General features: G+C 31.2%; 11 protein-coding genes across 11 annotated transcripts; 4 read left to right on the top strand and 7 right to left on the bottom strand.

The window, feature by feature from the left end:
* Positions 1–470: 470 nt before the first annotated feature.
* On the bottom strand, positions 471–3,411 carry BX663DRAFT_508110 (uncharacterized protein). Its single transcript, XM_051527436.1, has 14 exons — positions 3,376–3,411; positions 3,184–3,314; positions 3,040–3,114; positions 2,854–2,976; positions 2,472–2,739; positions 2,284–2,395; positions 2,085–2,209; positions 1,959–2,026; positions 1,511–1,870; positions 1,164–1,433; positions 974–1,092; positions 836–914; positions 707–771; positions 471–645 (listed from the first exon to the last, which is right to left on the bottom strand). Exons 1-14 carry the CDS (start codon positions 3,395–3,397, stop codon positions 525–527), a joined length of 1,938 nt encoding a protein of 645 aa, XP_051383280.1. The 5' UTR covers positions 3,398–3,411; the 3' UTR covers positions 471–524.
* A 158-nt stretch (positions 3,412–3,569) lies between these two features.
* On the top strand, positions 3,570–4,363 carry BX663DRAFT_486022 (uncharacterized protein; the record flags this gene model as incomplete). The annotated part of the gene is made up of 2 exons (XM_051524651.1): positions 3,570–4,040; positions 4,160–4,363. 2 exons carry the CDS (start codon positions 3,570–3,572, stop codon positions 4,361–4,363), a joined length of 675 nt encoding a protein of 224 aa, XP_051383279.1.
* Positions 4,364–4,437: 74 nt separating this feature from the next.
* On the bottom strand, positions 4,438–5,759 carry BX663DRAFT_47243 (YjeF N-terminal domain-containing protein). The gene is made up of 2 exons (XM_051524175.1): positions 4,932–5,759; positions 4,438–4,860 (listed from the first exon to the last, which is right to left on the bottom strand). Exons 1-2 carry the CDS (start codon positions 5,569–5,571, stop codon positions 4,481–4,483), a joined length of 1,020 nt encoding a protein of 339 aa, XP_051383278.1. The 5' UTR covers positions 5,572–5,759; the 3' UTR covers positions 4,438–4,480.
* On the bottom strand, positions 5,303–6,812 carry BX663DRAFT_47236 (uncharacterized protein). Its single transcript, XM_051524173.1, has 2 exons — positions 6,378–6,812; positions 5,303–6,313 (listed from the first exon to the last, which is right to left on the bottom strand). Exons 1-2 carry the CDS (start codon positions 6,484–6,486, stop codon positions 5,568–5,570), a joined length of 855 nt encoding a protein of 284 aa, XP_051383277.1. The 5' UTR covers positions 6,487–6,812; the 3' UTR covers positions 5,303–5,567.
* Positions 6,813–7,890: 1,078 nt separating this feature from the next.
* On the top strand, positions 7,891–11,877 carry BX663DRAFT_508101 (Pep3/Vps18/deep orange family-domain-containing protein). Its single transcript, XM_051527435.1, has 12 exons — positions 7,891–8,101; positions 8,162–8,348; positions 8,402–8,553; positions 8,621–9,682; positions 9,749–10,099; positions 10,175–10,327; positions 10,384–10,524; positions 10,585–10,713; positions 10,777–10,898; positions 10,958–11,170; positions 11,235–11,352; positions 11,425–11,877. Exons 1-12 carry the CDS (start codon positions 7,976–7,978, stop codon positions 11,686–11,688), a joined length of 3,018 nt encoding a protein of 1,005 aa, XP_051383276.1. The 5' UTR covers positions 7,891–7,975; the 3' UTR covers positions 11,689–11,877.
* Positions 11,878–12,574: 697 nt separating this feature from the next.
* Positions 12,575–16,121, bottom strand: BX663DRAFT_46950 (kinesin heavy chain). Its single transcript, XM_051524118.1, has 9 exons — positions 15,798–16,121; positions 15,622–15,718; positions 15,281–15,511; positions 15,079–15,222; positions 14,784–15,013; positions 13,815–14,657; positions 12,914–13,668; positions 12,704–12,840; positions 12,575–12,642 (listed from the first exon to the last, which is right to left on the bottom strand). The coding sequence occupies exons 1-8, from the start codon at positions 15,915–15,917 to the stop codon at positions 12,816–12,818; spliced, it is 2,445 nt and encodes an 814-aa protein (XP_051383275.1). The 5' UTR covers positions 15,918–16,121; the 3' UTR covers positions 12,575–12,642; positions 12,704–12,815.
* A 1-nt stretch (position 16,122) lies between these two features.
* Positions 16,123–17,466, bottom strand: BX663DRAFT_47159 (uncharacterized protein). The gene is made up of 3 exons (XM_051524153.1): positions 17,249–17,466; positions 16,483–17,172; positions 16,123–16,417 (listed from the first exon to the last, which is right to left on the bottom strand). The coding sequence occupies exons 2-3, from the start codon at positions 17,119–17,121 to the stop codon at positions 16,265–16,267; spliced, it is 792 nt and encodes a 263-aa protein (XP_051383274.1). The 5' UTR covers positions 17,122–17,172; positions 17,249–17,466; the 3' UTR covers positions 16,123–16,264.
* Positions 17,467–21,765: 4,299 nt separating this feature from the next.
* Positions 21,766–21,939, bottom strand: BX663DRAFT_433956 (uncharacterized protein; the record flags this gene model as incomplete). Its single annotated transcript, XM_051523032.1, has 1 exon — positions 21,766–21,939. A coding segment is annotated over one exon (174 nt), but the record flags the coding sequence as incomplete, so codon positions are not given.
* A 383-nt stretch (positions 21,940–22,322) lies between these two features.
* On the top strand, positions 22,323–22,896 carry BX663DRAFT_486017 (uncharacterized protein; the record flags this gene model as incomplete). Its single annotated transcript, XM_051524650.1, has 2 exons — positions 22,323–22,517; positions 22,618–22,896. The coding sequence occupies 2 exons, from the start codon at positions 22,323–22,325 to the stop codon at positions 22,894–22,896; spliced, it is 474 nt and encodes a 157-aa protein (XP_051383272.1).
* A 735-nt stretch (positions 22,897–23,631) lies between these two features.
* On the bottom strand, positions 23,632–24,402 carry BX663DRAFT_434041 (uncharacterized protein; the record flags this gene model as incomplete). The annotated part of the gene is made up of 2 exons (XM_051523039.1): positions 23,632–23,943; positions 24,130–24,402. 2 exons carry the CDS (start codon positions 24,400–24,402, stop codon positions 23,632–23,634), a joined length of 585 nt encoding a protein of 194 aa, XP_051383271.1.
* A 1,181-nt stretch (positions 24,403–25,583) lies between these two features.
* On the top strand, positions 25,584–26,881 carry BX663DRAFT_508074 (Ydr279p protein family-domain-containing protein). The gene is made up of 5 exons (XM_051527434.1): positions 25,584–25,730; positions 25,801–25,953; positions 26,018–26,266; positions 26,337–26,550; positions 26,605–26,881. The coding sequence occupies exons 1-5, from the start codon at positions 25,688–25,690 to the stop codon at positions 26,774–26,776; spliced, it is 831 nt and encodes a 276-aa protein (XP_051383270.1). The 5' UTR covers positions 25,584–25,687; the 3' UTR covers positions 26,777–26,881.
* The last annotated feature ends 279 nt before the right edge of the window (positions 26,882–27,160 follow it).

Genomic DNA, 27,160 nt, shown 5'->3' with positions numbered 1-27,160 from the left:
AGCGCCTAATGATTATTGAATTCGTGTGCCTGTGGTGTGTAAGTTTGTAGGATGTTAATCTAGAGCACAATTTGTGTACAAACCAACTACATTGTGTCTATGAATGATATTTTAAATATACTTGGTCATAACCTTGAATAGTCGTCTTTCCTGGCTGACTTTGGAATGTTTAAAATTTAATTGTTTAAATTATCTAAATGAATAAGTACTACTTTCATGAATTCATAGAATATATCCCAAATAAACAGTATGATACATGTTTATCGTTTCCTTCTTTTCAGTGCTTTTTATTGCTACAAAAATCCTCAGGAGATCTTGTAAATAAGTTAATATCAATATAATGCAGAGAATGTCAATAGAAAAGGAGATTAAAACTGTCTCTTAAAGTGCACTGGTTAGTCTCTGTTTATAAAACACATACTTATAAACTATTATGTAATATATACCACTAAATGGTATCATACTATCACTTATCAAACATTTAAATGATATTGCCTTTTATTTATTTATTGACTCTAACGTTATTAAATCATACCAAATCCTTCTGCATTACTTATACTTGTTAATAATCTTTCTCGTAATTTCTCTTTGCTACTATACTCGCAAAGAAGTAGTACATTATAGCATGTATGTGATGTAGGTAATCTAATAAATATATATATGTAAATGAATAAATAGAAAGTTGTATATAGTTCGTAATACGTACCTATCTGAATCACCCCCATTCTTTGCAATCACGAACTGAAGTTTACTTAGGCCACCAATAGGAGCCTGTAAAAATAAGAATAAAAGTTAATCAATTACTAAAAAGCCCTTTAATTAAATTCGCGATTACTCTATCTGATCCGGTAGTAAAGAATAACAGCTTCTTTTTTTCTTCATAACTAAATGAGTGTACGATTTCCCAGAAATATCTAAATAAATTACTCAGTTTTAACCTGTACATAGTAACTCTATATATGTTTATACTAACTTGATAATAAGAGAATCCTTTGTCCACCCACCATCATAAACTGTAGATGCTTCCAATGCATTGAAATCTAAATTTGAACTTCCACAAACAAGTTGTTCTACTTCTTCTGGTCTAAATATCTTGAATAAAAATACAAATGTTAGTCATAGAGAAAAAAGGACTTTTTTTTTTTTTTTTTTTTTTTTTTTACTTTAATAGCACTATCTTTGCAAACTAATTGAAAACCTTCTTTGAAGGCGTTAAACTGCTTTTCAATGGATGTATTCAAAATAAATTGTACATACAAATCAACAAATTCTTGGCGATTTTCATTTGTTAATTGTATCATAGATCCTCCAGGTTTCAAGTCGTAAGTCAATAATTGATCAAAGGACTTGACATCAACCTGAAAGCAATGATCATATTCTTTTTCAATATCGCCGTCAAAAATTAATAATTTTTCCAATCCTACTCCTAGACTCTACGGAAAAAAGAAATATACATATACATATACACATTTTAAATACAAAGTGGAACCATAAACGAATATACACTTACAGGATCTAATTGCTTTAAATCTAATAAATCAATGTCTGATACCCCCATAAGCTTCTTGTACAAAACCAAAGGGAAATGAAGATCTAAAATGACACTATTATAGACTGCAAGCCCTAGAAGTAAACCCACTAACTTATATTCTCGAATACTGGTTTCGTCTAAAACATTTGGATGATTAGGCATAAACCAGCATAATCTTGATTCTTCATTGAAATTGAAGAGACCATACTTGGGATCAAATATTTCTCTAACAATAAGTTGAAAGAATTCCTTCTGGACTCCTCCTTCATCAACACCTTCTTCACCTACAAATTGAACTCTTAATTGTTTTTTCAAATCATGGATTGTCTTTTCTTCCAGCTTTAAAAAAAGAAAAAAAAAGGGGAGGGGAGGGGAGGAAGAGAGTTAATCACTGTAACTGATAGTACGATATATATCTATATTTTACCTGTTGTAATGTATCTGATATAATATGATCACGTCTAATTTCTAGTACAAGGTAAGGACTATTTACACCTATATTCACATGCAAATTTAATATATACATATTTTACAATGATTCACGTGTGTATACCTTGAAATAGAGCTCTAAAGAATGCATCTTGAAGCTCATGCCTCATTTGAAATACACTTTCAACTTTAAGCACATCTGCTTTTACGGCTGGATTAAGCATAAATGGATAGTCACAGAAAGAGAATCTAAATAACAAAAAAAAAGTCGAATTTATTTATTCTCTTTGTCAGTATCAATTGCTCCCTTCTTGGGTTTGTACCCTTTTTTATCTTTAAAATTCGGAAAGTCTTCTTTAATTTCAAGTTGTTCATTGACTGTATCGTTATAAAATTCGGTGTAGGGTATATATTTATGTTTCTCATTCATACGGTCTATCAAAAATGACGTTGTGGCATGAATATCTACACTAGTTTTATATATGCATCTATTTGTATAATACACCCTTACATAATACTTCAATACATTTGGTAGCGTTGATAACAGCTGGATCCACGTTTGATCCAAATCCATTGGTTACAGTATTGTTATTCAGTGATACGAGTCGTTTGCTTACAAATTGTTGAAATAAATTTAATAGATTCTTAAAAGCTGTCTTTGATTCTGGCTCAATTAGAAATTCAAAGAGCTGAATTTGCATAAAAGGGTTTATGAGTGTTATTACTTGACATAATTCGGCCAATAGACTGGTTGAACCATCATCAACGAGAAGGGAGCACTATAGAGCAATATATATAGACATATATATAGACATGTATATAGACATATATATATATATATAGATATTAAAAATGAATGTATAGGCTGAATAGACTCTATTATTCATACTTACTTGGAATAAGATGACAATGGAATGAAAATGATCAATAGTAAAACTGTCTTTTCTATTCCTTATCATCGAGGCTAGTAATTGCTTTGATTGTTCCATAACTGTTGTCATCAACATGGGAGGACACTAATAAATCAAGACATGAATTATATATTGATACATATATAAAAGAAAAACTGTATAGTCTACCTCCTGTAATATATCAAATGCCTGTTTAACTTGTATTTTGTCTACAAGACAACGCTGATTTTGAGCAGGCGATATCTAGGGGCCAAATAAAATAAAAGAATATCAACAATTAGTTTTAAAACAGTCATGTATACTTCTTATTACCTGAATAAAGCTTGAGCTTAGACATTCTACATGACTAAATACATGTGATAACCTATTAACGAATTTAGTCCAATCTCCAAGTAATTCTGCTTCTAATTTTAAAGTCTTTATAATATTTAAATCGATATCATCTATATTTATGACTTAGTATATTTGCTCTACACAATTTCATATCAATAAAAAGGTTATTACCAGCTACAAGACTTGTATCCATCGTCAAAAAAAAAAAAAAAAGTATATAAATGAATATTTGTAAAAAAAAAAAAAAAAAAGTGTCACACCATAACAACTTTTAATAAAATTCGTTTGTTTAACTTTTTTTTTATTTTTTTATTATTTTTTTTTTCTTTTCTTTTTGTTCCTCTTTTCTTTTATTATAAATAACAATGTCGTCACTTCGATCATTTTTTAATTCTAGAAGAGCACAAAGGAATTTTAACAACAAAACTGAACGCATCACTTTGTCAGATAATACAAAACATGTTGCTGTACAAGCTCCACAACCTGTGTACGATTCTCTTCCTAAATCTGCCAACACCACAACAATTATCGTTAAAAAGAAATCGATGGAATCAAAACAAAACAGCATTTTGAATTATTTATCATTTAAAAAAAATACTAATGTTGTTGATAAAAATGAATCAGAGGATATCCAGATTTGTAAAATTAGAAAAAGCATTCCCATGACAAATATATGGAATATTATTATGGAAGAATTTGATTCTCAATCACAAACCAACCAATTACATGGAACACCCATACCGAGTGAAGATGAAGAAGACATCTTGGAGGATATAGAAGTAGGAACTACAGCACTATCAAATAAAAGAATTAGAAAACAAGAGAACATGTCTAGAGTAAGTTTTTTTTTTTTTTTTTTTTTTTTTTTTTTTTTTTTTTGTATGGAATATAAACCAAATCTATTCAATATGAGCCTAACATATATACATATTTATATATGAATACATATCATTAGAATGTAAGAACTCGTAACAATGCAGAATTGTCAATAAATACGTATGATCAAGATGATTATTTAATTGATGATGTAGAGGAAAATCTTTCAAGACCTTTACGATGTAAACGCAACTTGGAAGAAACTAATGCATTTTTATTACACATTGCTGATGAATTCTTGGCTTTATCAGATAATCGATGTTTTCAAATCAAAGCCTGTTAACATTTATATCCTCATTTACGTGCATTTAATAAAACCATTAAAATATATTTGTTGGAAAAAAAAAAGAAAAGCTATTATTATTATTATTATTATTATTATTATTATTATTATTTTATTTTATGATGCATATTCTAATGCTAATACGAATTCACTTCCCCAAGGAATATGAAAGTTCCCCACGGCTTTTTCAAAGCAAAGGAAAGGTAAGCCAGTATCTGCTAAAAATAATTCACCCGTAACATTACGTGAAGTACAGCCTATGTAAGGTGCGCCTAAACATAAAGTCCATTTAGGCTGAATAAAAGCACTTGAATCATCGGGCACACTACCATTATTAGGATTAACACCACTAGGGAACTCAATACTTAATACAGGAGCTTTGTTATTATTGGCCCAATCCATTTGCATTTTGATGGTAGGTGTGATTTTTAACATTTCAGGGCCTAACAAAGCATCGAGAATGATATCAACGGGCATAGTATAAGGATCAGGAAGATCTAACAAAAAAAAAAAAAATAAAAAAAATAAAATTAATATCATAATTCGACAGTTTTCCTTTAAAAATTACCATTGATTGAAGAAACAAAGCGTGCGCCAGAGAATTTAGCAAGTGCTTTATATTGCTCAAAGGTTGAATTACTATATGAATCTTCTAATAAACTGATAATCACCTGACAACCACGGTTCGCTAAATGACGCGCGGCAGCAATACCAAATTCACCAATAGCTGTGGGACCTACAAGGATCACAATCACTGGAGCTGCATTATGGTTTTCAGGTTGTATACGACGATGTCCTCCAATGGCTTTTAAAACCATTGCGCTTATACCAAATGCACCATTCTCAACAAACTGTGTTTGTGTTAATCCCATTTCTCGTGCGAACAATTTAGCAGTTTCCATCTGATTTGAGTTCACTGTAGGAATTTCAATACCACTAGCGACTGTCAAAATTCGTGAACGTGTTAATGTCGTTTTCTTAGTCTGTTGTTGTGTGTCATTCGAAGAACCGTTTCTTCTGACTCGAGGAGGAATAAGAACAGCAGGAATATTAGCTCCTACAGATGATGTGTCCTTTGACGGTTCCTTCTTGGGATTTGTTTGTTTTATTTCTGCTGACGATTCAGTTGACTTTTTAATAGACGCTTTCCCCTTTTCAAAATCAGAATAGTCTTCAAAGATGACAACTTCTTTAACAGGCTTATTCATTTTTTGTTTCCAAAAAGTGGCTTTTTAACTTCGGGAACAAATTTAGGGGAATTTGTGATACTAATGATGGCAGGATCTTGGAAAGGAGTAGACTTTTTTTCTTGTTGAAAAAGAACGGAAGGATCAAGTGATATGGGCTTTGATTGAGTAAATAAAATAGCAGGATCAAAATTACTATTTGTGCTTGACGACGCTTTATTCATAGATTCATAATTAGAAGATGATGGTTGAGTAGAGATGATTGCAGGATCCTTAGGCAAATTAGGGCTTTGTTGATGAAATAAAATAGCAGGGTCCATATGCATCATAGAATTTGTAGGCGCTTCAGAAGCAAATTTTAGTGTATTAAGCTGCTGTTGTTGCATTGGCTGTGGTGATGGCATTGGCCGTTGCATTGGCTGATGTGACATTGGCTGCTGTTGCATTGGCTGATGTGGCATTGGCTGCTGTTGCATTGGCTGTTGTTGCATTGGCTGTTGTTGCATTGGCTGTTGTTGCATTGGCCGTTGCATTGGCTGATGAGGCATCGGTTGTCGTTGTTGTGGATAATGCATGTGCTGCTGCTGCTGAAATATTTGCTGTTGTGATTGTTGCGATTCTGACTGTTGTTGTTGTTGTTGTTGTTGTTGTTGTTGTTGATTGACTTTATTCATTTGTAATACTTCTAAATCTTTAATGTTTTTTGTAATAATTGGCAGTAAAGTCTCTTCTGAATGAAAACCATTTCTATGCTCAATCATCGCTAAATAGTAATGTTAAATAAAAGTGAAATCTAACAAGGAAAACAAACAATATATATATTTTACCATCTTTTAACACTAGTCGGCCTTGTTCATCTTTTCCATTAATATATCCTTTGACAATAGAACCTGTATTAAGTACAAGCTTTACATAGACTCCAATATATTTGTCCATCTTTTTCTTTTTGTATACAACTGACGCGTACTGATAAAATAACAGAAATATTATGTTTGAATATGTATTTTATTTATAATGAATTTAAATTTCAAGAAACTTTATTAATTGCATCAAAATTGCCCGGGTCGGATCATCAATAATAATAATAAAAAAAAAAGACTCTTTTGGGATCAAAAAGAAGAGGTGTCTTTGCCTAAGCTGTGACTGTAGAGAAGAAGAAGTAGTAAATCAAGTTTGTGTAAGATTATACAAATAACTGATTAACTAACTAAAGAAGAATATCGAAATACTAACACGGTTTATATGCAAGCATCTTATTTTTTTTTAAAAAGAAAAGGGAACTAACTGCTTGAAATTGAAAGTATGGTATTAGATATAATTACTGCTTCAATTTTAAATTTTCAAAATTAGAATATCTTTTTTATTTGGAAACTTCTTATCATTCAAACATACTTCTTCTGAATATAGACCAAAACTGTTTCATCAAGTAAGATTCGTGTAAACAAGTAGGAAAATAATCATAACTGTTGTATTCATGTTGTTTGAAATATTTCCTAAATTCAACATATTTTTTTAATAAGGGCATTATAATAATAAGCCTTAAACTAATGATCTTGTTAATTCATAATAATAAGCATGCTGGCAATGATATTAAGATACTAATTTGTAGTAATTCCAGTTTTATTATTTATCAACACTCTAATTTTTTTTCGGCAAAAACAGATACTATTTTTATATATTTGCAAGCTCTTTTTTATTTTATTCAAGTCTTTTTCTTGATATATCATCTATGTGGTCCTTCAAAAATCGTTCATATCCTTTGTTTAAAACTGGTAGCTTTCCTGTAGCTCATTTACTGTTTATTTATCTGTCTGTCTATCTATCTGTCTGTCTGTCTTTTCTTTGGATTTCTTTTGTTCTTTCTCGGTCTAATTTTGAGCTGTATTTTTCGAGCATTTGAAGTAGCCATGCTGTTTCGCAAATATTTATATTTTTTTCAGAAAAAAAAAAGAGAAAAAACTGTCCTTTGTTCTCATAATTATAGCATCTTTCATTCTATTACAGCTATTTTAAGTAAATCTTCTTTCTATTTTTACTTTTCTTTTTTTTATCTTTTCATGTAGCTTCAGGCCAAAGCATTGATTGAGGTGTTGCATTATGTTCTTTTAAAAGTTAGTATTTGTCATCTGTTCTTATATTTATTATGGAGGCATTATATCCTTGTTCATAAATTACATTCTATCTTTTATTTTTTTTTATTTTTATTTTTATTTATTTATTTATTTATTTATTTTTTTTTTTTTTTTTTTTTTTTTTTTTTTTTTTTTGAGTATAAAATCCCTTATTTTTAAATACAGAAAAGCAGCTGCTGTCCATAAAATGTGTATTCTTTTTTCTTTCTTTTTCACAGTAAATAAAAGTCAGACAGTATACATATTTTGTAAAATTTCAATATTTTGTACGGAATATTTGTTAACACTGCATAATGTCGCTCTTTGATGACTACTTGGAATCAGTTCAAGCTTCTAATAGCAATGATAATAATAATAATAAATCGAATGATATTTTAAATAAGAATGAAGAGTTGACTGTAATGTCAAAGAATATGAAGGTAGATTAGATAAAAAGCTAGCTGTTATGTTTTGCTTAATCTTCTAAATGTATATATTAGAAAGCAACTGGCTATATAGCAGTTGGTTCGTATGAACATGGAGACCCTATGTTTTCTCTTCAATATGTTCAATTTCAACTACCCGACACATTAGTTGATCTTGCTGTTCAAAACAATATATTGGCAGCTATTCTCGATAATTTTCGTATTATAAGAATCGATCTTGATAATCCCCTGGAAGTCGACAGTAGGATTCGAATAATATTACCTTCTGATTTTAATTTAACCAACCTTTTTTAGTGGTTGAGATTTCGAGAAAGTCAACTTCGAATAAAGCTATTAAATTGTTTTTGGATCCCACAGGTCGGCATATTATAGTGACATCAAGTAATGGTGAAAATTATTACTTGTTCCATAAATGGAGAAGAACAAAGGAATTATCAAAACTAAGAGTACTGCTAATTTGTAGTTTTTTTTTCTTCGTTTATATATTCACAAATCATTCAAATTCATTCTTAGGATATCACAATTACTTCGATTGCCTGGAACAAATATGTGAGCCCTTCTAGTCCAACAACTGGAGAAATCTTAGTAGGCACGAATACTGGTATTGTTTATGAGACATGTATAGAGCCGACTGATGAATTCTTTAAACGTGAAGAAAAATATATGACTAAAGTATTTTCATTAAATGAGCCATCAATGCCCATTACCGGTTTACAATTTGAACGATTTCCAACTGATCATCAAAAGTATTTTGTCATGTTGTCAACACCCTCACGACTTTATCATTTTACTGGTTTTATAAATACAGATGGTGATAAAACTCTGTTTGCTTGTCTATTTTCCAACTACGAGGATCATCCTGAGTTTCAAGAACTTCCTAGCGATCTTAACTATAGTCGTATGTTATTTTTTAACCGATTCCCTGAATTACAGATGGAGGGCGTACCACAAGTGTTTGCATGGTTAATTGGGGTAGGAATTTATTATGGCCATCTCAGCTTTAATGAGAAAGATGATCACCTTTTAAATGATGCTAATTTAATACCATTCCCACCCACAACTTATGATGAGAATACAGATACCTTGATTACAGATCAACCTATTTCATTTATCATTACCGAGTTTCATTTTGTGCTGCTCTATAAGCGTTACGTGCGAGCTATGTGTCGACTAAGTGATAAGATCGTATACGAAGAGATGATCCCGCTCAATCAAGATGAGGTTGTGAGAGGTATGACAGTTGATGATATAAAGCGCACTTATTGGATTTATACGTCGGACGCTATTTATGAGCTTGTGATTCATGATGAGGAACGAGATGTATGGAAGCTCTATTTGCAGAAGAAAGAATATGCAATGGCACTACAATATTGTAAGGAGCCATCGCAACGAACACAAGTTTATACAGCGCAGGCTCAAGAAGATTTTGAACAACACCGTTATATGGAAAGTGCCAAATATTTTGCCCAAAGTGCTGTGCCATTTGAAGAAGTTGCACTCAAGTTTACGAAAAAGAAGGAAAGAGATGCATTACGGTTTTTCCTGATAAGTCGATTGGAACAATTTGATTCAAATGTGAGCTATAAATTGGATAGTTGAATGTGTAACCCTTGAAAGCTATTAACACTTGAGAAATTATAGGATCGCACTCAAAAGACATTAATAGCAACATGGCTTGTAGAGCTTTACTTGCAAAAGATGAACCAATTAGAAGAAATAACGGCCTCCATCAATTTCACCAACAACAGTAATAAGAAAATGAATTCACATTATAAAGATGAATTACAAGATATTAAAGATGAATTCTATACGTTCTTGGAAACATTTGGCCATTGTTTGCATATACCAACAACCTATAAACTCATCTCTCGTCATGGCTTCAATTCAGAATTATTAAATTTTGCGTCTTATATTGGAGATCATGAAAAAATAATTGAACATTGGATTTCAGAAAAGAATTGGGAAAGAGTCATCAAAGCTTTGGATGGTCAAGTAATGTTTACAGCATTAGAGTATTAAAAAAAGAATTGCATTTTATTTAACTATAATCTCTTTGAATTTAAATAGAATAATCTCGAGTTATTTTATAAGTTTAGTACGCCACTAATGGAAAACATTCCTGAAAAAACAGTAGACGTATGGATTAATTATCCTAAATTGAACCCGAGATATCTTATTCCTGCACTGCTACGATATAATCATTCAAATAAAAATTCTGAGGTAATATATGAATATTGGTCATTGTTATTTTTCTAATTTTACAATATGAACAATAGAATCAAGCTATTCGATATCTTTTCTATGTGGTATCTGTACTAGGCAATAAAGATCCAGTTATTCATAATTTCCTTTTAACATTATATGCGACACAGCCAACAGACGATGAAACTGCACTTTTGACATTTTTGAAAAATGAGGTAGCACACATAATTTAATAATGTATGTGTCACTAACTTGTTTTTTTTTAAAAAAAAAAGGGGCGAGAAATGCATTATAAACTTGATTATGCTTTAAGGATTTGCAGTCAAAATGGACGAACACAAAGTTGTGTACATCTTTACAGTCAAATGGGTCTTTTCGAAGAAGCTGTAAACTTAGCCTTAGAGGTAAACAGGAAAAAAAAAAAGAACAATATAGTATAATAATAGCTTATATTGACTTTAATCTAGCATCATAACTTAAATTTAGCAAAATCCAGTGCTGATAGACTCGAGGATGATAATGCACTTCGAAAAAAACTATGGATTAATATTGCAAAATATGTTATTCAAAACAATAAAAACATAAAAGTGTAAGTTTATTTTTTTTTTAAAAAAAACACATTTATTAATAGTAATAACCCTTCTTTAGAGCTATGCAATTTTTAAAGAAATGCGACTTGCTAAAGATAGAAGATATTTTGCCATTCTTTCCTGATTATGTGCTAATCGATGACTTTAAAGATGAGATTTGCTCTGCATTAGAAGAATATAATATTAGTATAGAAGAGCTTAAGGTAGAAATGGATGAAGCCACTTCAAGTGCTGAGCATATTCGAATCGATGTTCGTAAACTACGTAAGAGGTACACATTATTAAAAGAAAAAAAAAACTATGCTTAGTATTAAATACTTTTGTTTTATGACTAGGTTTTCCATTATTGATAAGGAACAAACTTGCTATTTATGCAAATTTCCTTTGCTGACCCGGCAGTTTTATGTGTTTTCTTGTAATCACGAATATCATGTAGATTGCCTAAGAAATAGAGTAAGTAAATATATATATATGTATGTATATAGATTTACACTTGTTAATATTCGAGTTATATGTATGTATTAGGTTGCAAAAGATTTACCTACACGTCAAATTAAAAAACTAGCAGATATTCAAGAGCAACTTTCGCATGAATTTAAGCTAGTTAGAACTCTACAGACAATGGACGAAGAAAAGGAAATTGCTTTACGTATTGATGAGTTAAGGCATCAATTTGATCATATTATTGCGAATCAATGTGTAATGTGTGGTGATATTATGATTAATTCGATTGATGTACCCTTTATTGGAGAAGATGAAGCTGATGTAGCTGCTAGTTGGGTTATTTAAATTAGGGAATTTGTTGTGTAAATACCATTATATACATAAATATTTATATACATATATATCAACCTTTTTTTTTTCCTTGTATTTAAAATGGATGAAATTGCTTTCTACAGTTATAAGAAAAGTATTTTTATGTCATAATAAATTTTGTTCACATTAATCAACATACCTATAATTTATTATAAAAACGAAACAAGTACACCAATTTAACTCCCACTTTTGTTGTTGTTCTTGATAGGTATGGGTTCCTTTTTATAATTTTAACAAGGTACATTGATTGTATATAGGTCATATTACTATTCTTACTGTTGATACTTTCAATATCTTCTCCAGTAATGGTATAATTTAACGTATTATTAGAAAGAACTTATTATACAAAGACTGACTAATATAATAACTACTTACATTCCAAACTCATTCAAATAGATTATTAAAAGCCTCTATTTTTAATAACTTTCGAAGCAAGCAAAAGGAAAATTTGAATCTTTTAGATGTTATATGACTTAAAAGAAACCTGTTTAACAAGATGGATATGACATTGATAGTTTGGTCTCAACGCGATATTGCATATGTAATTATTACTGAATATAACAAAGTATATTAGGCTTCTTCTTTTTTTTAAAAATATATATATATATATATATGTGTATATAGTCATAAACAAAGTAACTATTATGTTTATAGTTTCCTTGGAAAAAAAAAAGTTGATAAAAATGGGAAGGGTATTTTCAAATTATTAACGGAACCAAGATAATCTTTTTTCTCGTTTCTCTGTCTCTTGACTACTATGTATAATGAATAAGTTTCATATATTTACTTATGTTTATCATTTACCTTTCACCGCCCCCTCTTAAGGGCTTGGCAATTCTATTAAAACTTAACATAGACACGCCTTGTGCTTTATGTGAACGTGCCTGTTCTAATCGGCCACGAACTGCTTGAAGCTGTGATTCAAATCTATCAAATAGTCCTTTTAATGATATTGCTTCATTTTTTTTTTTAAAAAAAAAAAGCTTACTTTTCGTTTTGAATCAATAATCTATTTTGCGCTTCCTTAACCAAATTATCCAAGTTTTGTATAATTTCATTCTTTGCAGTCAGTTTTCTATCTGATAATGCAGCTTCTTTTTTTAGTCGTGAGTTTTGCTCAACAAGCTATAATTCATTTGATTAGTTTTCTTTTTCTTTTTTTTTTCCTTGTATATTTATTTCTATAGTTTATACCTGCTTCTGTACATTCGTTAATTGATCTAAATTCCTTTCCAATAGGGCCATTTTCTTTTGTTGAGCTTTATTATTGGTTGCTTTCAACAAATTATTTTGTTGAATACGAGTTTCGTCCAACGTAATCTCAAGTTCAACAACCTTTTCACATCGACTTTGGAGATCACGCATCAATACCTTTTTCATATTTTCAAATTCTGCTAATTCTTGGGCCATTGATTTCTTCATCTTTTCAAGCTCTAGTTCCTTTTGTTTTATTGCTTCTTCAGATAAGACTGAAGATTCATTTGCAGCCATCTTTTGTTGTAGTTTTTGCTGCGTTTCTGTCATTTCAGCAAGGACTGTTTGTATTTTCATTTCTTCTTTAGTCTTATTTTCAATGTCTGCTTTAAGGGATTCGATCTCCTTTTGCTGTATTTGACTCTTTATAAGGAATTGATTTTCTAATTTAGTCTTGAGCTTAGCAATTGAATCTACAATACTCATTGACTGTCTCACATCCATTTCTTCCATAGCAATCGATTTATCCAACAATTCTTCGTATTCATTTTCCAAAGTATTGAACCGGATTTCAAGGTTCCTACGTTTTTGCTCAAGTGCGCCTTTTTCTTCTTGAAGAATATCAATTGTTTCTTTATGCTGTTTAATTAAACCCCTGGTCATTTCTAGTTCATGTCGTAACTGTGCAATAGATTTAGGTGTCATTTCTTTAATATCTAAAGCAGTTTCTAAATTGTCCTTTTTATCAGTTGCATTCTCCTAAAAAAAATTAAAAAATTAAAAAAAATAAATAAAATAAAATAAAATAAAATAAAATAAAATAAAATAAAATAAAATAAAATAAAATAAATAAATATAAAATCCCTATTGAATATGTATATACATATAAATATATAATATTTTACCATCTTCATGTCTGCAACTACCAGTTCTTGTTTATTTTTCTCTTCAGCAGCTTCCAATCTTGCCAAAGTCTCCTTCAATTCTTCAAGTTCTGCCTTGTATTCTAAATTTGCTTCTTTCAATGAATCAATATTGATCTCTCCTTCCTTCTTTTCATAAGAATCTTTTTCAAGCTGTAAATGTGTTTCATTTAATTCAAAAGAGAGTGCCTTATTAGCTTGACTTAAAGATCTTTCCTTTTCTTTTATCTCTTTCAGTATGAGTTGAATACTTTCAACTTGTTTCTCACGATTTGATAATTCAGTTCTTTTTTCTGATATTTGTTCTAATAATTCCTGCTCACGCTTTAAAAATTCTTCTTTTTCATCTGTATTAAGCGTTGTAGCCGGTGTTGATGGTCTACTATCCTCATCTATGGATAGTTTAAATGGTGTTGGCGGTGGTGTAAGAGGAGTATGGACGTTAGTACTATAAGGAGGAGCTTTATTACTTGAGGATTTATTGCCTATATCCTTTGAAGCCCAATTTGATTCTGGCACTTTTTGGCCCAATCTCCATAGACCAATTTCTTTTTCTAATGCATCAATATAAGCTTTGTAAGAGACAGCATCACTTTTAACTCTTTTGAGTAGGGCCCTAAGTTCTGCAGGAGACAAATCTGCATTCACCTTAGCCTTATTCTTAATCGTCTTTGCTCGTGCACCAAATCTTAAAGTGGAGATCGTTTCTGCTTCATTGTAAGAGGATGGGGAACAATTGATAATAAGAGTTGTACGAGAATTACCACCCAATGATTCCTGAAGAATACGAGTTAATTTTGAATCTCTATAAGGAATGTGGCTTGACTATATATATATATATATATATATATATACATATATACATATTTAAATTGAAAAGAAAAAAAAATAATAATTCAGTAACTCTAATAAACATATATAAAATAGGTATATATATATATTCTTTTATACCTTTCCATCTGTTAAGGAATTAATCACCATACCCAAAGCTGTAAGTGATTTATTAATCTTCTTTGCTTCTTCTAAAGTTTGGCCTGAGGCGCCTGTTTTTCCTACTTTTTCTGAACCAGCCAAATCTACTAAATAGAGCTTGCCACTTTTAGCAGCACCAGTATCCAAATTTTTCTGCGTTATAGTAACCAAGACAATAGAATGACTTCTTGAACTTTCTGCATTCATATCTATCAGATTAAAAAAAAATAATTTAGATGTCAAAATAAAATTATTATTATCCATGATGACCTACTTGTATATGCTACTACACGATTTTCACCACCAATTCTCATGACATCATACACCTCAGTTGTATCAGATACATATACTTCTTTAATTCCTTTTACATAGACACCTTTCATTTTATCCTCATGAATAGCCAAATTATCATTTGTTGCTATTTAAATATGTAAGGTATCTATCTATTGTTATTATTCATTTTTTAATAAACTTACGAACTAAAAGATCTTTTACTCTTTCCATGTAAATTTCCATATAGGCTACTTTGACAGTAAATTCCATGTTGGTAGGCGCCATTTGAATACTCTTGAATATCTGTTCAACAATACGTGGAATAATACCCTTGTTTTCAATGTCATCAATACTAGACCCCATCATTGTGAATGTTTTACCCGAGCCAGTTTGACCATAAGCGAATACGGTACCGTTATAGCCAGCCACCACATCTTTTTTTTTTTTTTTTTTTTTTTTTTTTTTTTTGAAAAAAGGAAAAAAAATTAGACTGTATATTGACTAATAAAAAAAAAAGAAAAACAAACTTGTGCTGTTTTCTTACCATCAACAATAGATTTAATGGAATATTCAAATATTTCTTGTTGCTTTGTGTTTGCGCCAAATACTTTATCAAATGAAAATGAATTGGTATCTTTTCCCTATTGTATTAATTCATATATGAGTTTCAAAAACTTTTTTTTCTTTTTTTCTGTACCTGATTTTTATTTTTATTATTACCTTGACTGAGATACCTGTTCCGTCTTCCGATATCTCAATAATAGGTACACCACCCTCTTTTATTTCTAATTTGTTTTGCGGTCGAAAACGACATACGACTTTGATATTATTTCCTGACATTTATGTTCTAAGTAATATTCGAATAAAGATTTTTTTTATATATTAAAGTATTGTTTATTAAGGATGATGAGTTCTCGACAATGAAATGGTATAGGATTGTAACTTTGTTTTGTAATTAATAATTAAAAAAGGAAAAAAAAAAAAGTTTGATGAATAAGATGAAAGAAATTACAGTAAATTGAATGAAATGAAATAAAGAAAAAAGAAACAGTAGAATTAAAAAAAAAAAAGGAAAAGGAAAAAAATAAAATAAAGAGACTTATTGCATCTCAAAAAGACTGATGATGGGAGTACAAAGAAATATATACTGATATCGTCGAATCAGGTTTGAGAAGCATTTTTTTTTTTTATGACTGTATAAAAATACTATGGATTTGCTTGAATTTGTTTAAACTTTGGATATCAATGCAGTGTACCGAATCTGTCGCTGTAATAGAATTAATATTAGGAATCTTTATAATACCAAGCTTTGTTTGTTGTTCTTCTTGCTGATCGGAAGACTGTAAAGATAAGTAAGTTTAGATGCATATAATGTACATTTAAAAATAAAATAAAATAAACAAACCTTTTGATTCTTTTTCTGGTTGGTTGAAACCTGAAGATCATTCACTATTCGATGTCTCAGCTGAACGCTACGTTGTTTAAGTGTATATAATACAGATTGCTGCGTTTGATATTGATAGTCAGGTGACTTTTTCATACTTTGCCATTTAGAATGACGTTGGAGTTGAACTATACGAGGTGAGGCACTTGTTATACGCATATCTTTAATTAATGCTCTTGTTTCTCGAGCTACTTCATTAAGCAATTCACGTCGGTTAGATTTTGTTTCAAGTACTCTATCTGGTTCGAGCAATTGAGCATAGGCATTGCTCTTTAATTGAGCATTTTCAGCTCGTAAATAACGAATTGAGGCCTTTAATATCTCAATCTGTCCTGATAATTCATGATAATGGCTTGCCATTTCTTGCATTTGAGTTGAATCCTCACCAACTTCAAAGTTGGTTTTTCTTAACAAAGACTGTCGAGTCTCTTCTCGTTTACTAACTTCCTTTTTAAGTTGCATGTTTTCCATTTCCAGTGCATCATATTCGTTTTGAAGATTCTCCATAGCTTCAACATACATTTGTTCTTGATTCATAGATTTCTCGAGATCTTCCTCTAAAGACTTCATATGTTCCACCTCCTTTTTGGCTATTTCCATTCTCTTTTCAAGTAAACTTATCTTGACTTCATATTCTTGAAGTGCTTGATCCTATACATAGGTAGATAGCAAATTAATTCAGTTTATACATATATATATATATATAGTAAGCATACAACTTGTTTACCTTGAATCGTACGTCCTTAATAAGCTTAACAATTTCTTCATTATGCTGTTGTAACTTGTGTTCCAACTCGTGATTAATAACGATTTCGGCCTTAATATCTGCAGCTCGTTGAATCCATGGCGCCACATTCGTAGTAACTAATTATATAAGTAATTACTTCCTTTGTCTATATGTATATAGTTATATAAATATTTATATACTTACTTTTATCCAACTTATTGTCATGCTCAATTTGTGTATAGGTTGTTTCAAGTTCAGTAATCAGAGTCTTCATGGTCCTTAAAGCATTTTCCCACATATAAGTTTCCCCCATTTCAAATATTTCATCACTTTTTTCATTAATGATCTTTTGAATAAAGGATAATTCTATTTCTTCTTGATTATCCCGTTTGGTATCAAGGTAAGTTGTACTTTCTTTACAAGCCTAAATACATACATATATATATATATATATAAAGCAAAATTAATTATTAATTATGTTTGTTAGTCTATCTATTTATGCATACATCTAAACAGAATTTAGATAACTTTGTACTAATAGCATAAAGCATCTTGAATCGATGTAAATAATCAGGTCTTAGTGTCATTGCTTCTTCAAACATATCTTCTAATTGTCGTGTTAATTTCCTATATAGATATAAAGAATGATATAAATGATGCTTATTATTTTTGTTGTACTTTAGCATGAAACTTTACTTGGCTATAATTTTATTATTCTTTGCTTGTGCAATCAGTCGACCTACTGGCTCCATATAATGTTGATCCATTTCATTTATTCCCTCTAAAATACTTGTACCCTCATCTCGAACAGTACGGTTTAAAGATTGTTTAGCAAAAGTCAATACAACAATTATACAATCAGCGTTTAGATCAAGTGCCCTCGTAAGTCCAAAGAATTGGTCCACATTGTTCTTTTCCTGTTGTGGATCTATATGATTTTCTATTAAATGCTCTACCTGTGAAATCACTCGTTGAAGTTCTGTCAAGCAATGAGTTTCATTTAATTGATCTAGTCTAAACAACTCAATAATGGCATTTACTCTTTAAAGAAATAAACAAAAAAAAAAGAAATAGTTAATATGTTATTGCAGTCTTATATTTCAAAGATAATTTATCCTAGTAAATATATGTATACCTCCTTTCAACACCAATTAAATCATGATAAACTCTACCCAATTTTGAGAAGACTACATTGTCAGAGTTTTTCATATATGTTTGGAAGCGTAAAGATAATGAACTTAACCATCCTGCTTTTTGTTTGATCTATTTAAGAGAATATAAGTATATAAAAAAATTATGCAAACAATTGTCAATTATGCTCTCTCTTTACCTCACAGATAGTAACCAAGTTCTCAGTCACATTATCCATAATCTTTTCACTGATGGGATAGCTTTGATCCAAATGTTTTACAATAAGGGTTGATTTGTATTCTAATCGTTTAAATAATAGTAAACACGAAATTGCATCATTTTCAGTTTTGAAAAACGATTCTGGTAAATAAGGCTGAATCATAGTAAGACGATCATTAGCCTGGGATGCTTCCAATTTGCGTAGTTCAATATCAATTTGCTTGGCCTGCGCCTTCATTACTGTATTCTGTAACTGTAAATTAAGAGACATGACAGCCTGAGACTGACTACTTAATGTTATCTTGTGTGAAGCATCTTCTTGTTCTTTACGTTTAAATACTTCAAGATCGTTTTGCAAGAGTGTCACGAGTTCCCTAAACTGTTGAATTGTAGCCTCGTAATCTCCCATTGTTTCTTCATTAGCTCGCAATCGTTCAAGTTGTTCTCGCAATAACATATCACGATGATCAATTTCAGCTTGTAATTGCTTTTCTGTTTCCATATGATTCTCTTCGAGTTCATCGGCTAGTTCTTTAAGCGCTTCAAGATCTTCAACAGTTGATGTAAGCTCGTCCACTTTTTCAGTAAGATTTAAATTTTTCTCAGTTAATTGCTCAACTAATTCTTCAGCACCAAGGGCATCATCAAGTTGCATCTTGATGTCCTCCACAAGAGATTCAGTCATGGCCAACCTTTCTACCATTTTTTCATACTGTCCTTTTATTTCTTTAAGAGCATCATTTTCCTGTTCTAAGGATTTGATCTTTTGATTGAGTTCATTCTCCTGCTCTGCTGTAGCATCACGTAATCTTTTTTTTTTTTTTTTAAATAATTAGTTTTAGCATTACCTAATATGTATATATTCTACATTTTAATGCCCTTAATTACCTTAGTAATGCTTCTTTTAATCTTTCGTTGTGCCTCTCAAGCTGAATAATTTCTAGTGGGGTTCTCTCTTCACCTAATTCAGGTGGTTTGTTCAAGATATCTGTCTCCTTTTTTAAAATATCAAGATCAACACTAATTTCTTCAATACGATCTTTCAACATATTAGCTTCTTGTTGCAAATTCTCTGCTCGTTCTTCTGCTACCTCCTTATCTAACGTTAACATTTCCATTGATTCTAGTAAATCATTGTACTTTATCTCGAATGATTCCTTTTCTGCCATTGCCTCTTTCAGTTCTCGTTTCGTGTCCCGTACATCTCTTTGAAGTTCAGAGATTTTATCTACCCACAAAAAAAAAAAAGTAAATATTTATGTATGATATGATAGATGGAGTATTTTGTACCTTGGAGTTTGTTACGAAGAGTCAAGAATTGTTCTGCTTCTTCTTTAATTTTTTCATGTTCTCTAAATTTTTCACGATCTTCATGTCGTTTTGTTTCTAAAATCTTTAATTTAAATCGAAGCTCTTCATAATCTTTTAGTGGAACCATCTTTCATAATGATAAAAAGAAATTAGTTACTTTTTTTTTTTTTTTGGTACATCATTATCTATTACCTGTTCTGATTTACTAATAGGCTTTGAAGAAGCTAGTGAACCATAAGGCTGTTGTTGCTGTTGTTGCTGTTGATCCTCTTCTTCAGAATCTTCCTTCTCCATAGAGATAGGACTTGATATAATGGTTGAATTGGCAACTGTATTCTCTTGACATTGTCTGTCAAAATCAATTTCAGAAATATGAACTTCAGTTTCACCTTGATCTGGCGTTGAAGGCGCTGTAATAGGCCTCTTTAATATAGAAGGAGGTATATTATCATTAGAAGATACTGGTAGAGTTTGTGTATTAGATCTGGCTCTTCTAGTTACTGTCGCTGACGATGGAATTGTAGATTTTCTAGTAGGGATAATTGTACTTCTGCTAGCAGGGTTAAGGGTAGATTGTAATAGTGATGTGGGACGAGATTTTAGCGTAGGAGGTGAGATGGGCGAGACAACTGATTTTCTTGTTTGTTGCGTTGGAACCATTGATTTTTTACTAGGTGAAGGTGGAGATGATGCAGGAGTACTGGTCTGTAGCGAGGTTGGTGATCCAACAGACTTTCTTGGTTGTGGACTTGTTGGAACAATCGATTTTCGTGGGGTTATTGTTGATCTTCGTTGCTGTGGAGATGCTGTTATAGACTTTCTTCTTGATAAGGACGACTATTATGTGATTTTTTAATTTATTAAGGTTTTTTTTTTTAATATATTTATATGTTTATTCATATAAATAGATTTATTATTTATATATTTATGTGTGTATACCTCATTTGTTAATAGTTGAACATTAGTAGGTCTAACAAAGACACCATGGTTCGTTTTACAGTCAAAATAGCGTTTACCTTGAACAACACCACTGTTTTTACCGCAGGGTTCATCGAGCTCAATACCAACCCATTGACCTGTTTGAAAACTGGTAGTTCCTAAATACTGAATGGTACCTGAAAGTTCATTATTAACTAAAACTCGAGATCCAATAGAGAGATCATTTCGAATGATTGAATTTCTTTTTAGACTCGACATTATATGCTCCGAGATGATGATTAAATATTAAATAATAATAATAATAAAAGAGTCTAAAATGATTTCAAATGTATGTTTAATTTCGTTTTTTTTTTTAAAAAAAAAAAATAGTTCAACTACCCAAAAATAAAGATGAGGGGAAATATAAATTTATATAAAATACAGAGTCAGGAATCAATTGATATAAATTGTCAAATAAGAACTGTAAAGGAATAATAAAAGTAATACAGTCCAGTTGGTGGATACTGTCGATTACAAAAAAAGTAAATGGCGGTCATATTGTCGGTTATGAAAAGATGCAATTAACGGTTACAAAAAAAATTGGCCATCGGCGAATAAAAATATAATTGTTATTAAATAAAAATCCAAATGAGCACAAGTATTTTACATACTAAAATTGCCTGGACTAGTTCAAAAATGTATATAAAGAAATCCCCCCCCTTCATGGGCGGAAGGAAAAAGGATAAAAAAGAGAAAGAGAGGGAAGTCTATGGATCCTGACTAAGCCAGAGAAGAAAAAGGGAGTTTAAAGATAGAGTAGGCAGAACTAAAGCATTGTAGGGAGCACCATGCTGTATCATGTCAACTTTATAGAGGAATCCTTCGATGGTAATCCAATGTATTCATCAGTAGGCCTGTGTATGAAGTGACTTGGGTGGTCAAGAGGGAAGCCGATTGAGAAGACACGAGATGGGGCCATCCATGTTTTGCGATACATGTAATTGAGGATGGATGCGCAGGCAATGGATGCTGTGTTTCTTTGTTAGATTGTGTAATCCGCATTGACAAGGTTTAGAAGCACTACCAGGTAGCCATCCCAGTCGCCATCTAATGAGTCAACTACGTTCGATTGAGAGCATAGGTAACCGCAGGATGGAAGCCAAGGCAAGATTTGATTTCGTTCGCTAATGTAAAAAAAAAACCCCTTTCGCGAGGCGTTTCGCAAAGCGTTTCTCAAAAAAGTTGTCACTCTTCTGTCTTTTCTTCTTTATTAACTTCCACATCTTTAAAGTCATGAGCTCTAAATTGATTGGCTGCGATGTGTGTAAAACAACATTTTCTAAATTGTCTAAACTAAGGCTGCACAACTACCGAATGCATTCAACAGAAGTGAACACTTTAGTAAATGGAAGTGAGTCAAGACAATAATGCATATTCTTTTTAAGCAAATGCTGATTATTCTATTTTCTAAAAGTTCCCACCAGAGTTTTACAAAATGATAATGGTATTTTTCCTTTGTCACTGTTGTTATTGTCAGAAATATGCTTATCCAGACTCATTGAAAAGACATTTAAAGAAGCAGTTTCAAGATCAGGAAGCAAAAGCAACTGCACAAACCGACGACAAAAGTGAAGGGAGTCAAAGCTGCACAGACAGTGATACAGAAGTAGATAACGACGATACTGTTGCGGTAATTTTAGATACTGAAATAATCTCACCACTGTCAACTGCTCAAGAAATAGTTAAAGAGATCCACAGTACACAGAATTACAAAACCGCTATTTTATCAGCTTTTGATGCATTATCTCAGCCTAGTGAAGATCAAAGAGAAAAAGCGCTTAATAGCAGGATTGGGAGATCTCAAACCTGTAGCATACATTGATCACGAAGGAAAAGAACACAGCCTCCTAGCAGCTTCCAAAGTGATAGACAGCTTAACATCATCACAGAAAAAAAAGAGAGAAAAAGGAAAAACAGCCGTTATTCCTTGCCATCACACCAAAAAAAAGAAATCATTCTGGGGAGGAAATTGGAGGACTCTGATATTTGGTATTGCTACACAACTATAACATTTTTGACGGGAAATTACTGGTATATATGGATACGATGATATTATTCATAAATACTGTCAATAAAACATTTTTTGATGCCTTGTGAATTCCACTCGCTGTATACAGTGTAGTAAATAAATAAGTATACCACTCACATGAAACACATTCCAGTGCGAACATCTTAAAATCACATGAATTTTACTGAGAGTATCAGATTCTTCAACTGGATGTTTCATTAAAACAATGGTAAATATTACTGGCAATACCTTCGTTAGCTTTTGAGATTTCTGATGAGAGAATCGAAGCCAACTTTTTTAATTATTTATTTAAATCCCTGTTTGCTATAATTGATATTGCTGACGTACCCTTGTCATACAGCTTGTCAATCTCCTCATAAATTCGCTGTACATTATGCTTAGACTTGCATTGATCTCTCAAAGAGACGACGAATTGCCGTTCCAGGAGAGCTTCTTCACCCTTTTTTCCAAACTGAGGTGGCAATATATCTGAACAATCTGGATACTGACTTGTTAGTAGAATCCTCATCTTGATGTGAAGAACGGTCTGCCAATGTCCAAACTGTAAATGATCTAGTGCGATAATCATTTGTATATTTCGATGAGAATCTATAACAAAGAAATGTGGATACTTTATCAAACTTCGATCGAAGTTGACGTAGTTGAGCAAATTCATCAAAAGGATAAAGCAGAACTTGACAAGAACCAATTTCGTTAAACGCAGCTTTTTTCTGAATCATTCTTTGAATCTCTTCAACTTTTGCTTTTTCAATAAATATTGAGTTTCTCTACTTGGCAAAAACCCATTCGAGCTTGAAGGTCCAATAATTGATTTCTCATCGCAATCAATACGGATAGACGATGTAATTAAAACATTCATAGTCTTGGTACCCAGCACGAGTTTTTGACTTCTGTCAGCATTCATCAAACATAGCTCCACATTGAGATACCTAGTATCGATATAAGGCAAAGAGCACTGGGAAAAGTTGCCTTTTGTAGTAGAAGTTTTCTCGTAGTGTGCATCGAGTGAAGGAAGCCTACTATAGATCTCGCCACAGAGTGCAAGCAGTGCCTTATGTCCTTCCACAAAAATCATTTCTTCAAGTATTTTGGTGGCAATATGTGATGCAATTAGGTTTATGGACCAGCTATTATTTAACAAGAGTGAAACTTGGTGGTCCAGTTCAATATACTTCGCTTTCGATAGTAAGTTCTTGTAAGGACTATCTAAAACAACATTGCGTATCGAAGGAGATGGATTGGTTTCAATTTCCTCACCAAAATTATTTCTTTTTTTTTTTTGGTGCAATGGCAAGGAATAACGGCTGTTTTTCCTTTTTCTCTCTTTTTTTTTCTGTGATGATGTTAAGCTGTCTATCACTTTGGAAGCTGCTAGGAGGCTGTGTTCTTTTCCTTCGTGATCAATGTATGCTACAGGTTTGAGATCTCCCAATCCTGCTATTAAGCGCTTTTTCTCTTTGATCTTCACTAGGCTGAGATAATGCATCAAAAGCTGATAAAATAGCGGTTTTGTAATTCTGTGTACTGTGGATCTCTTTAACTATTTCTTGAGCAGTTGACAGTGGTGAGATTATTTCAGTATCTAAAATTACCGCAACAGTATCGTCGTTATCTACTTCTGTATCACTGTCTGTGCAGCTTTGACTCCCTTCACTTTTGTCGTCGGTTTGTGCAGTTGCTTTTGCTTCCTGATCTTGAAACTGCTTCTTTAAATGTCTTTTCAATGAGTCTGGATAAGCATATTTCTGACAATAACAACAGTGACAAAGGAAAAATACCATTATCATTTTGTAAAACTCTGGTGGGAACTTTTAGAAAATAGAATAATCAGCATTTGCTTAAAAAGAATATGCATTATTGTCTTGACTCACTTCCATTTACTAAAGTGTTCACTTCTGTTGAATGCATTCGGTAGTTGTGCAGCCTTAGTTTAGACAATTTAGAAAATGTTGTTTTACACACATCGCAGCCAATCAATTTAGAGCTCATGACTTTAAAGATGTGGAAGTTAATAAAGAAGAAAAGACAGAAGAGTGACAACTTTTTTTGAGAAACGCGTTTTTTTTTTGTTGTTGTTAAATTCTTCGGTCTTCGTCATTTATCAATTGCGGCCTTTAAAACACAATTCACATCCTTTGACAACAACGACCATTGATAAAATAAATAATTGTGTTTGACGAGATTATTATCAACACGTAATAACATGTGTACAATGAGAAGTACTTTATTCGAACTGATGGGGTTTAGCAGAAAATAAGTTGAGCTAGATAGATGAAGACATTTTGGTAAAAAATAAGTAAAGAAAAAAAAGAAGGGGGAGGGGAGAGCATATTAGATCATAATAATATTTTTACGTGAAATTCAGGCACCTACATAACCATTCACTTCAATGCCCTCGGATAGGTGAAACGCAAGCTTTTCTTCTGTCTCAAACACATGCAGTCATGTTTACTAGACAGCAACAAAGACGTAGATTTACGTATAAACTATTATACTTTCTTTAATATATTCTGGGCAAGCACAGTATTAGTTTGTTTATTATAAACTAAACTCATATTTATTTATTTATTTATTACAATTTAGTAGTTTATGCTGACGTTCTTGCATTGATAATCCTGATGTTTATTTAATATTAAGAATAAGCTTTATTTAACTACTCAATGAAGACAAATACATATTAAAACTCAACAAAATAAAAGTAAAAAAAAATACGATTATGAAGTTGTTGTTCGCCCTCTTATTTTAGATAAAATTTTTTCTCTGATTAGCTGATGAAAACACAGATCATTGCCTTTACAAATAAATCAGATCAAGGTAATTGCCTTTTGTTATTAAGAATAAAAAAAAAGGCTGAAATGCTAAAAGATGTGTCATGATTTCTTAGATGTCAATAATTTAACAGAACTTTATTTACCTTGTCCACGATCTAATAGACGATCTGTTTATTTCCAGAATAGTAAAGGTCAATTATATGAAATTCAAAAAGTGACATTGGGACGTAAAAGCTCCTGGTTATTAGATAATCATATCTATAAAGGTAAACTATCTATGATTCTATATATACTCCCTCTTCACCCTTTAATTAAACTAAATTAGAATAGATGGTGCAGTACGATTTATCACGCCCTTGGATCCTCTTTTCATGGCATTACCTATTCTTCAACAAGCTTTTGAAAAAGATAAAGAAAAATTTCAAACGTTAGATACTATTTTTAGTAGAGAAAATGTTCAATTGGAGACTATAGGTTTAGAGGATTCATCTTCAACCGCAGAAGAGACCATCGATGTACATAGATTGACTAGTCTCACTGGTTTTTCAGAACAACTATCTCATTTATGCGATACTCAAGGTAGGTAACTATATATACATATATATAAAGAATAAAAGAAATAAAGTATAACATACTCTTTTTCTGTTAGAAATTGCACCTGATCTATTCATATACAAATTTAATCAAGAACTTGCATTAAATTGGCTTACAAAAAAAGTTGAACAATTAATATTAAATACAACTTTTAAAAAGCAATTCAATACAACACAACAAGATCAAGATGTTATTAAATTAGAAGCAGTTTACACATTATCAAACTATTTAAATAGATTCTGGTTCGAAAAGTTATTAACTAAATTAAAGTAAGTGAGTATGTAAATTAAACGTTATATATTCGATATTGAATCATTGAATAGCTTGAAAGAGATAATAAAGGAAGAAGATGTAGTAGGAAATATAACCAATTATGTGATAGATGCATCTCCATCTGCTTATTTTAAACGTGTACATCCAGATGAGAAGTTTGTAGATGAACCCAAGGTATCTTACATTTATAATAGCTGTCATGTTAAATATATATGTATATAATTTTGTTCACATTTTATTTGTTTAGAAAAAGAAACCTACTATATCAAAAGTAAATACAAAAGGAATGAAGCCAATTACAAGCTTTTTTACAAAGAAATGAACCTATTGTAATATTGTATTTTATTTGATCTAAAAATGAAAAAAAAGGAGAAACTAATTATCCGACTTTTTTTTGCACAAATGAAATAAATCGTAGTAGTGCCTATTTTTAACTATTTTTTCTTTTTATGTAATATAATAACCATAAAGCATCGACTCCCTTTCGTTAGAATCAGTTTATTAAGTTGTTAACATGTTATAGTAGTAGTTACGTACTTTTTTTTATTGTTTGCTTTATTCAAACAAAATCATGATTCGGATAAAAGAAAAGAAAAGAAAAGAAAA

The sequence above is a fragment of the Cokeromyces recurvatus genome, assembly GCF_025118155.1.
Source record: "Cokeromyces recurvatus strain NRRL 2243 chromosome Unknown BX663scaffold_11, whole genome shotgun sequence".
Classification (NCBI taxonomy): Eukaryota; Fungi; Mucoromycota; class Mucoromycetes; order Mucorales; family Mucoraceae; genus Cokeromyces; species Cokeromyces recurvatus.
Note: the sequence above shows the minus strand (reverse complement) of the source record. Positions and strands in the feature narration are given on the sequence as shown.

Bases quoted from the DNA above. Each gene is read 5' to 3' on its own strand.
- BX663DRAFT_508110 (XM_051527436.1), bottom strand. From the start codon at position 3,397: ATGGATACAAGTCTTGTAGCTG. The intron at 2,027-2,084 runs GTATACACACGT...ATGTGAATATAG, and splicing joins CTTTAGAGCTCTATTTCAAG to GTGTAAATAGTCCTTACCTT. The intron at 1,871-1,958 runs GTAAAATATAGA...CTTTTTTTAAAG, and splicing joins TATCAGATACATTACAACAG to CTGGAAGAAAAGACAATCCA.
- BX663DRAFT_46950 (XM_051524118.1), bottom strand. From the start codon at position 15,917: ATGTCAGGAAATAATATCAAAGTCGTATGTCGTTTTCGACCGCAAAAC. The intron at 15,719-15,797 runs GTAATAATAAAA...TTAATACAATAG, and splicing joins GAACAGGTATCTCAGTCAAG to GGAAAAGATACCAATTCATT. The intron at 15,223-15,280 runs GTAAGTTTATTA...ATATTTAAATAG, and splicing joins AGTAAAAGATCTTTTAGTTC to CAACAAATGATAATTTGGCT.
- BX663DRAFT_508074 (XM_051527434.1), top strand. From the start codon at position 25,688: ATGAAAACACAGATCATTGCCTTTACAAATAAATCAGATCAAG. The intron at 25,954-26,017 runs GTAAACTATCTA...AAATTAGAATAG, and splicing joins AGATAATCATATCTATAAAG to ATGGTGCAGTACGATTTATC. The intron at 26,267-26,336 runs GTAGGTAACTAT...TTTTTCTGTTAG, and splicing joins TCATTTATGCGATACTCAAG to AAATTGCACCTGATCTATTC.
- BX663DRAFT_47159 (XM_051524153.1), bottom strand. From the start codon at position 17,121: ATGGAAATAGCCAAAAAGGAGGTGGAACATATGAAGTCTTTAGAGGAA. The intron at 16,418-16,482 runs GTTTGTTTATTT...TTATCTTTACAG, and splicing joins ACCAGAAAAAGAATCAAAAG to TCTTCCGATCAGCAAGAAGA.
- BX663DRAFT_47243 (XM_051524175.1), bottom strand. From the start codon at position 5,571: ATGAATAAGCCTGTTAAAGAAGTTGTCATCTTTGAAGACTATTCTGAT. The intron at 4,861-4,931 runs GTAATTTTTAAA...TTTTTTTGTTAG, and splicing joins CTTTGTTTCTTCAATCAATG to ATCTTCCTGATCCTTATACT.
- BX663DRAFT_508101 (XM_051527435.1), top strand. From the start codon at position 7,976: ATGTCGCTCTTTGATGACTACTTGGAATCAGTTCAAGCTTCTAATAGC. The intron at 8,102-8,161 runs GTAGATTAGATA...TGTATATATTAG, and splicing joins TAATGTCAAAGAATATGAAG to AAAGCAACTGGCTATATAGC. The intron at 11,353-11,424 runs GTAAGTAAATAT...TGTATGTATTAG, and splicing joins TAGATTGCCTAAGAAATAGA to GTTGCAAAAGATTTACCTAC.
- BX663DRAFT_47236 (XM_051524173.1), bottom strand. From the start codon at position 6,486: ATGGACAAATATATTGGAGTCTATGTAAAGCTTGTACTTAATACAGGT. The intron at 6,314-6,377 runs GTAAAATATATA...ATTACTATTTAG, and splicing joins CCGACTAGTGTTAAAAGATG to CGATGATTGAGCATAGAAAT.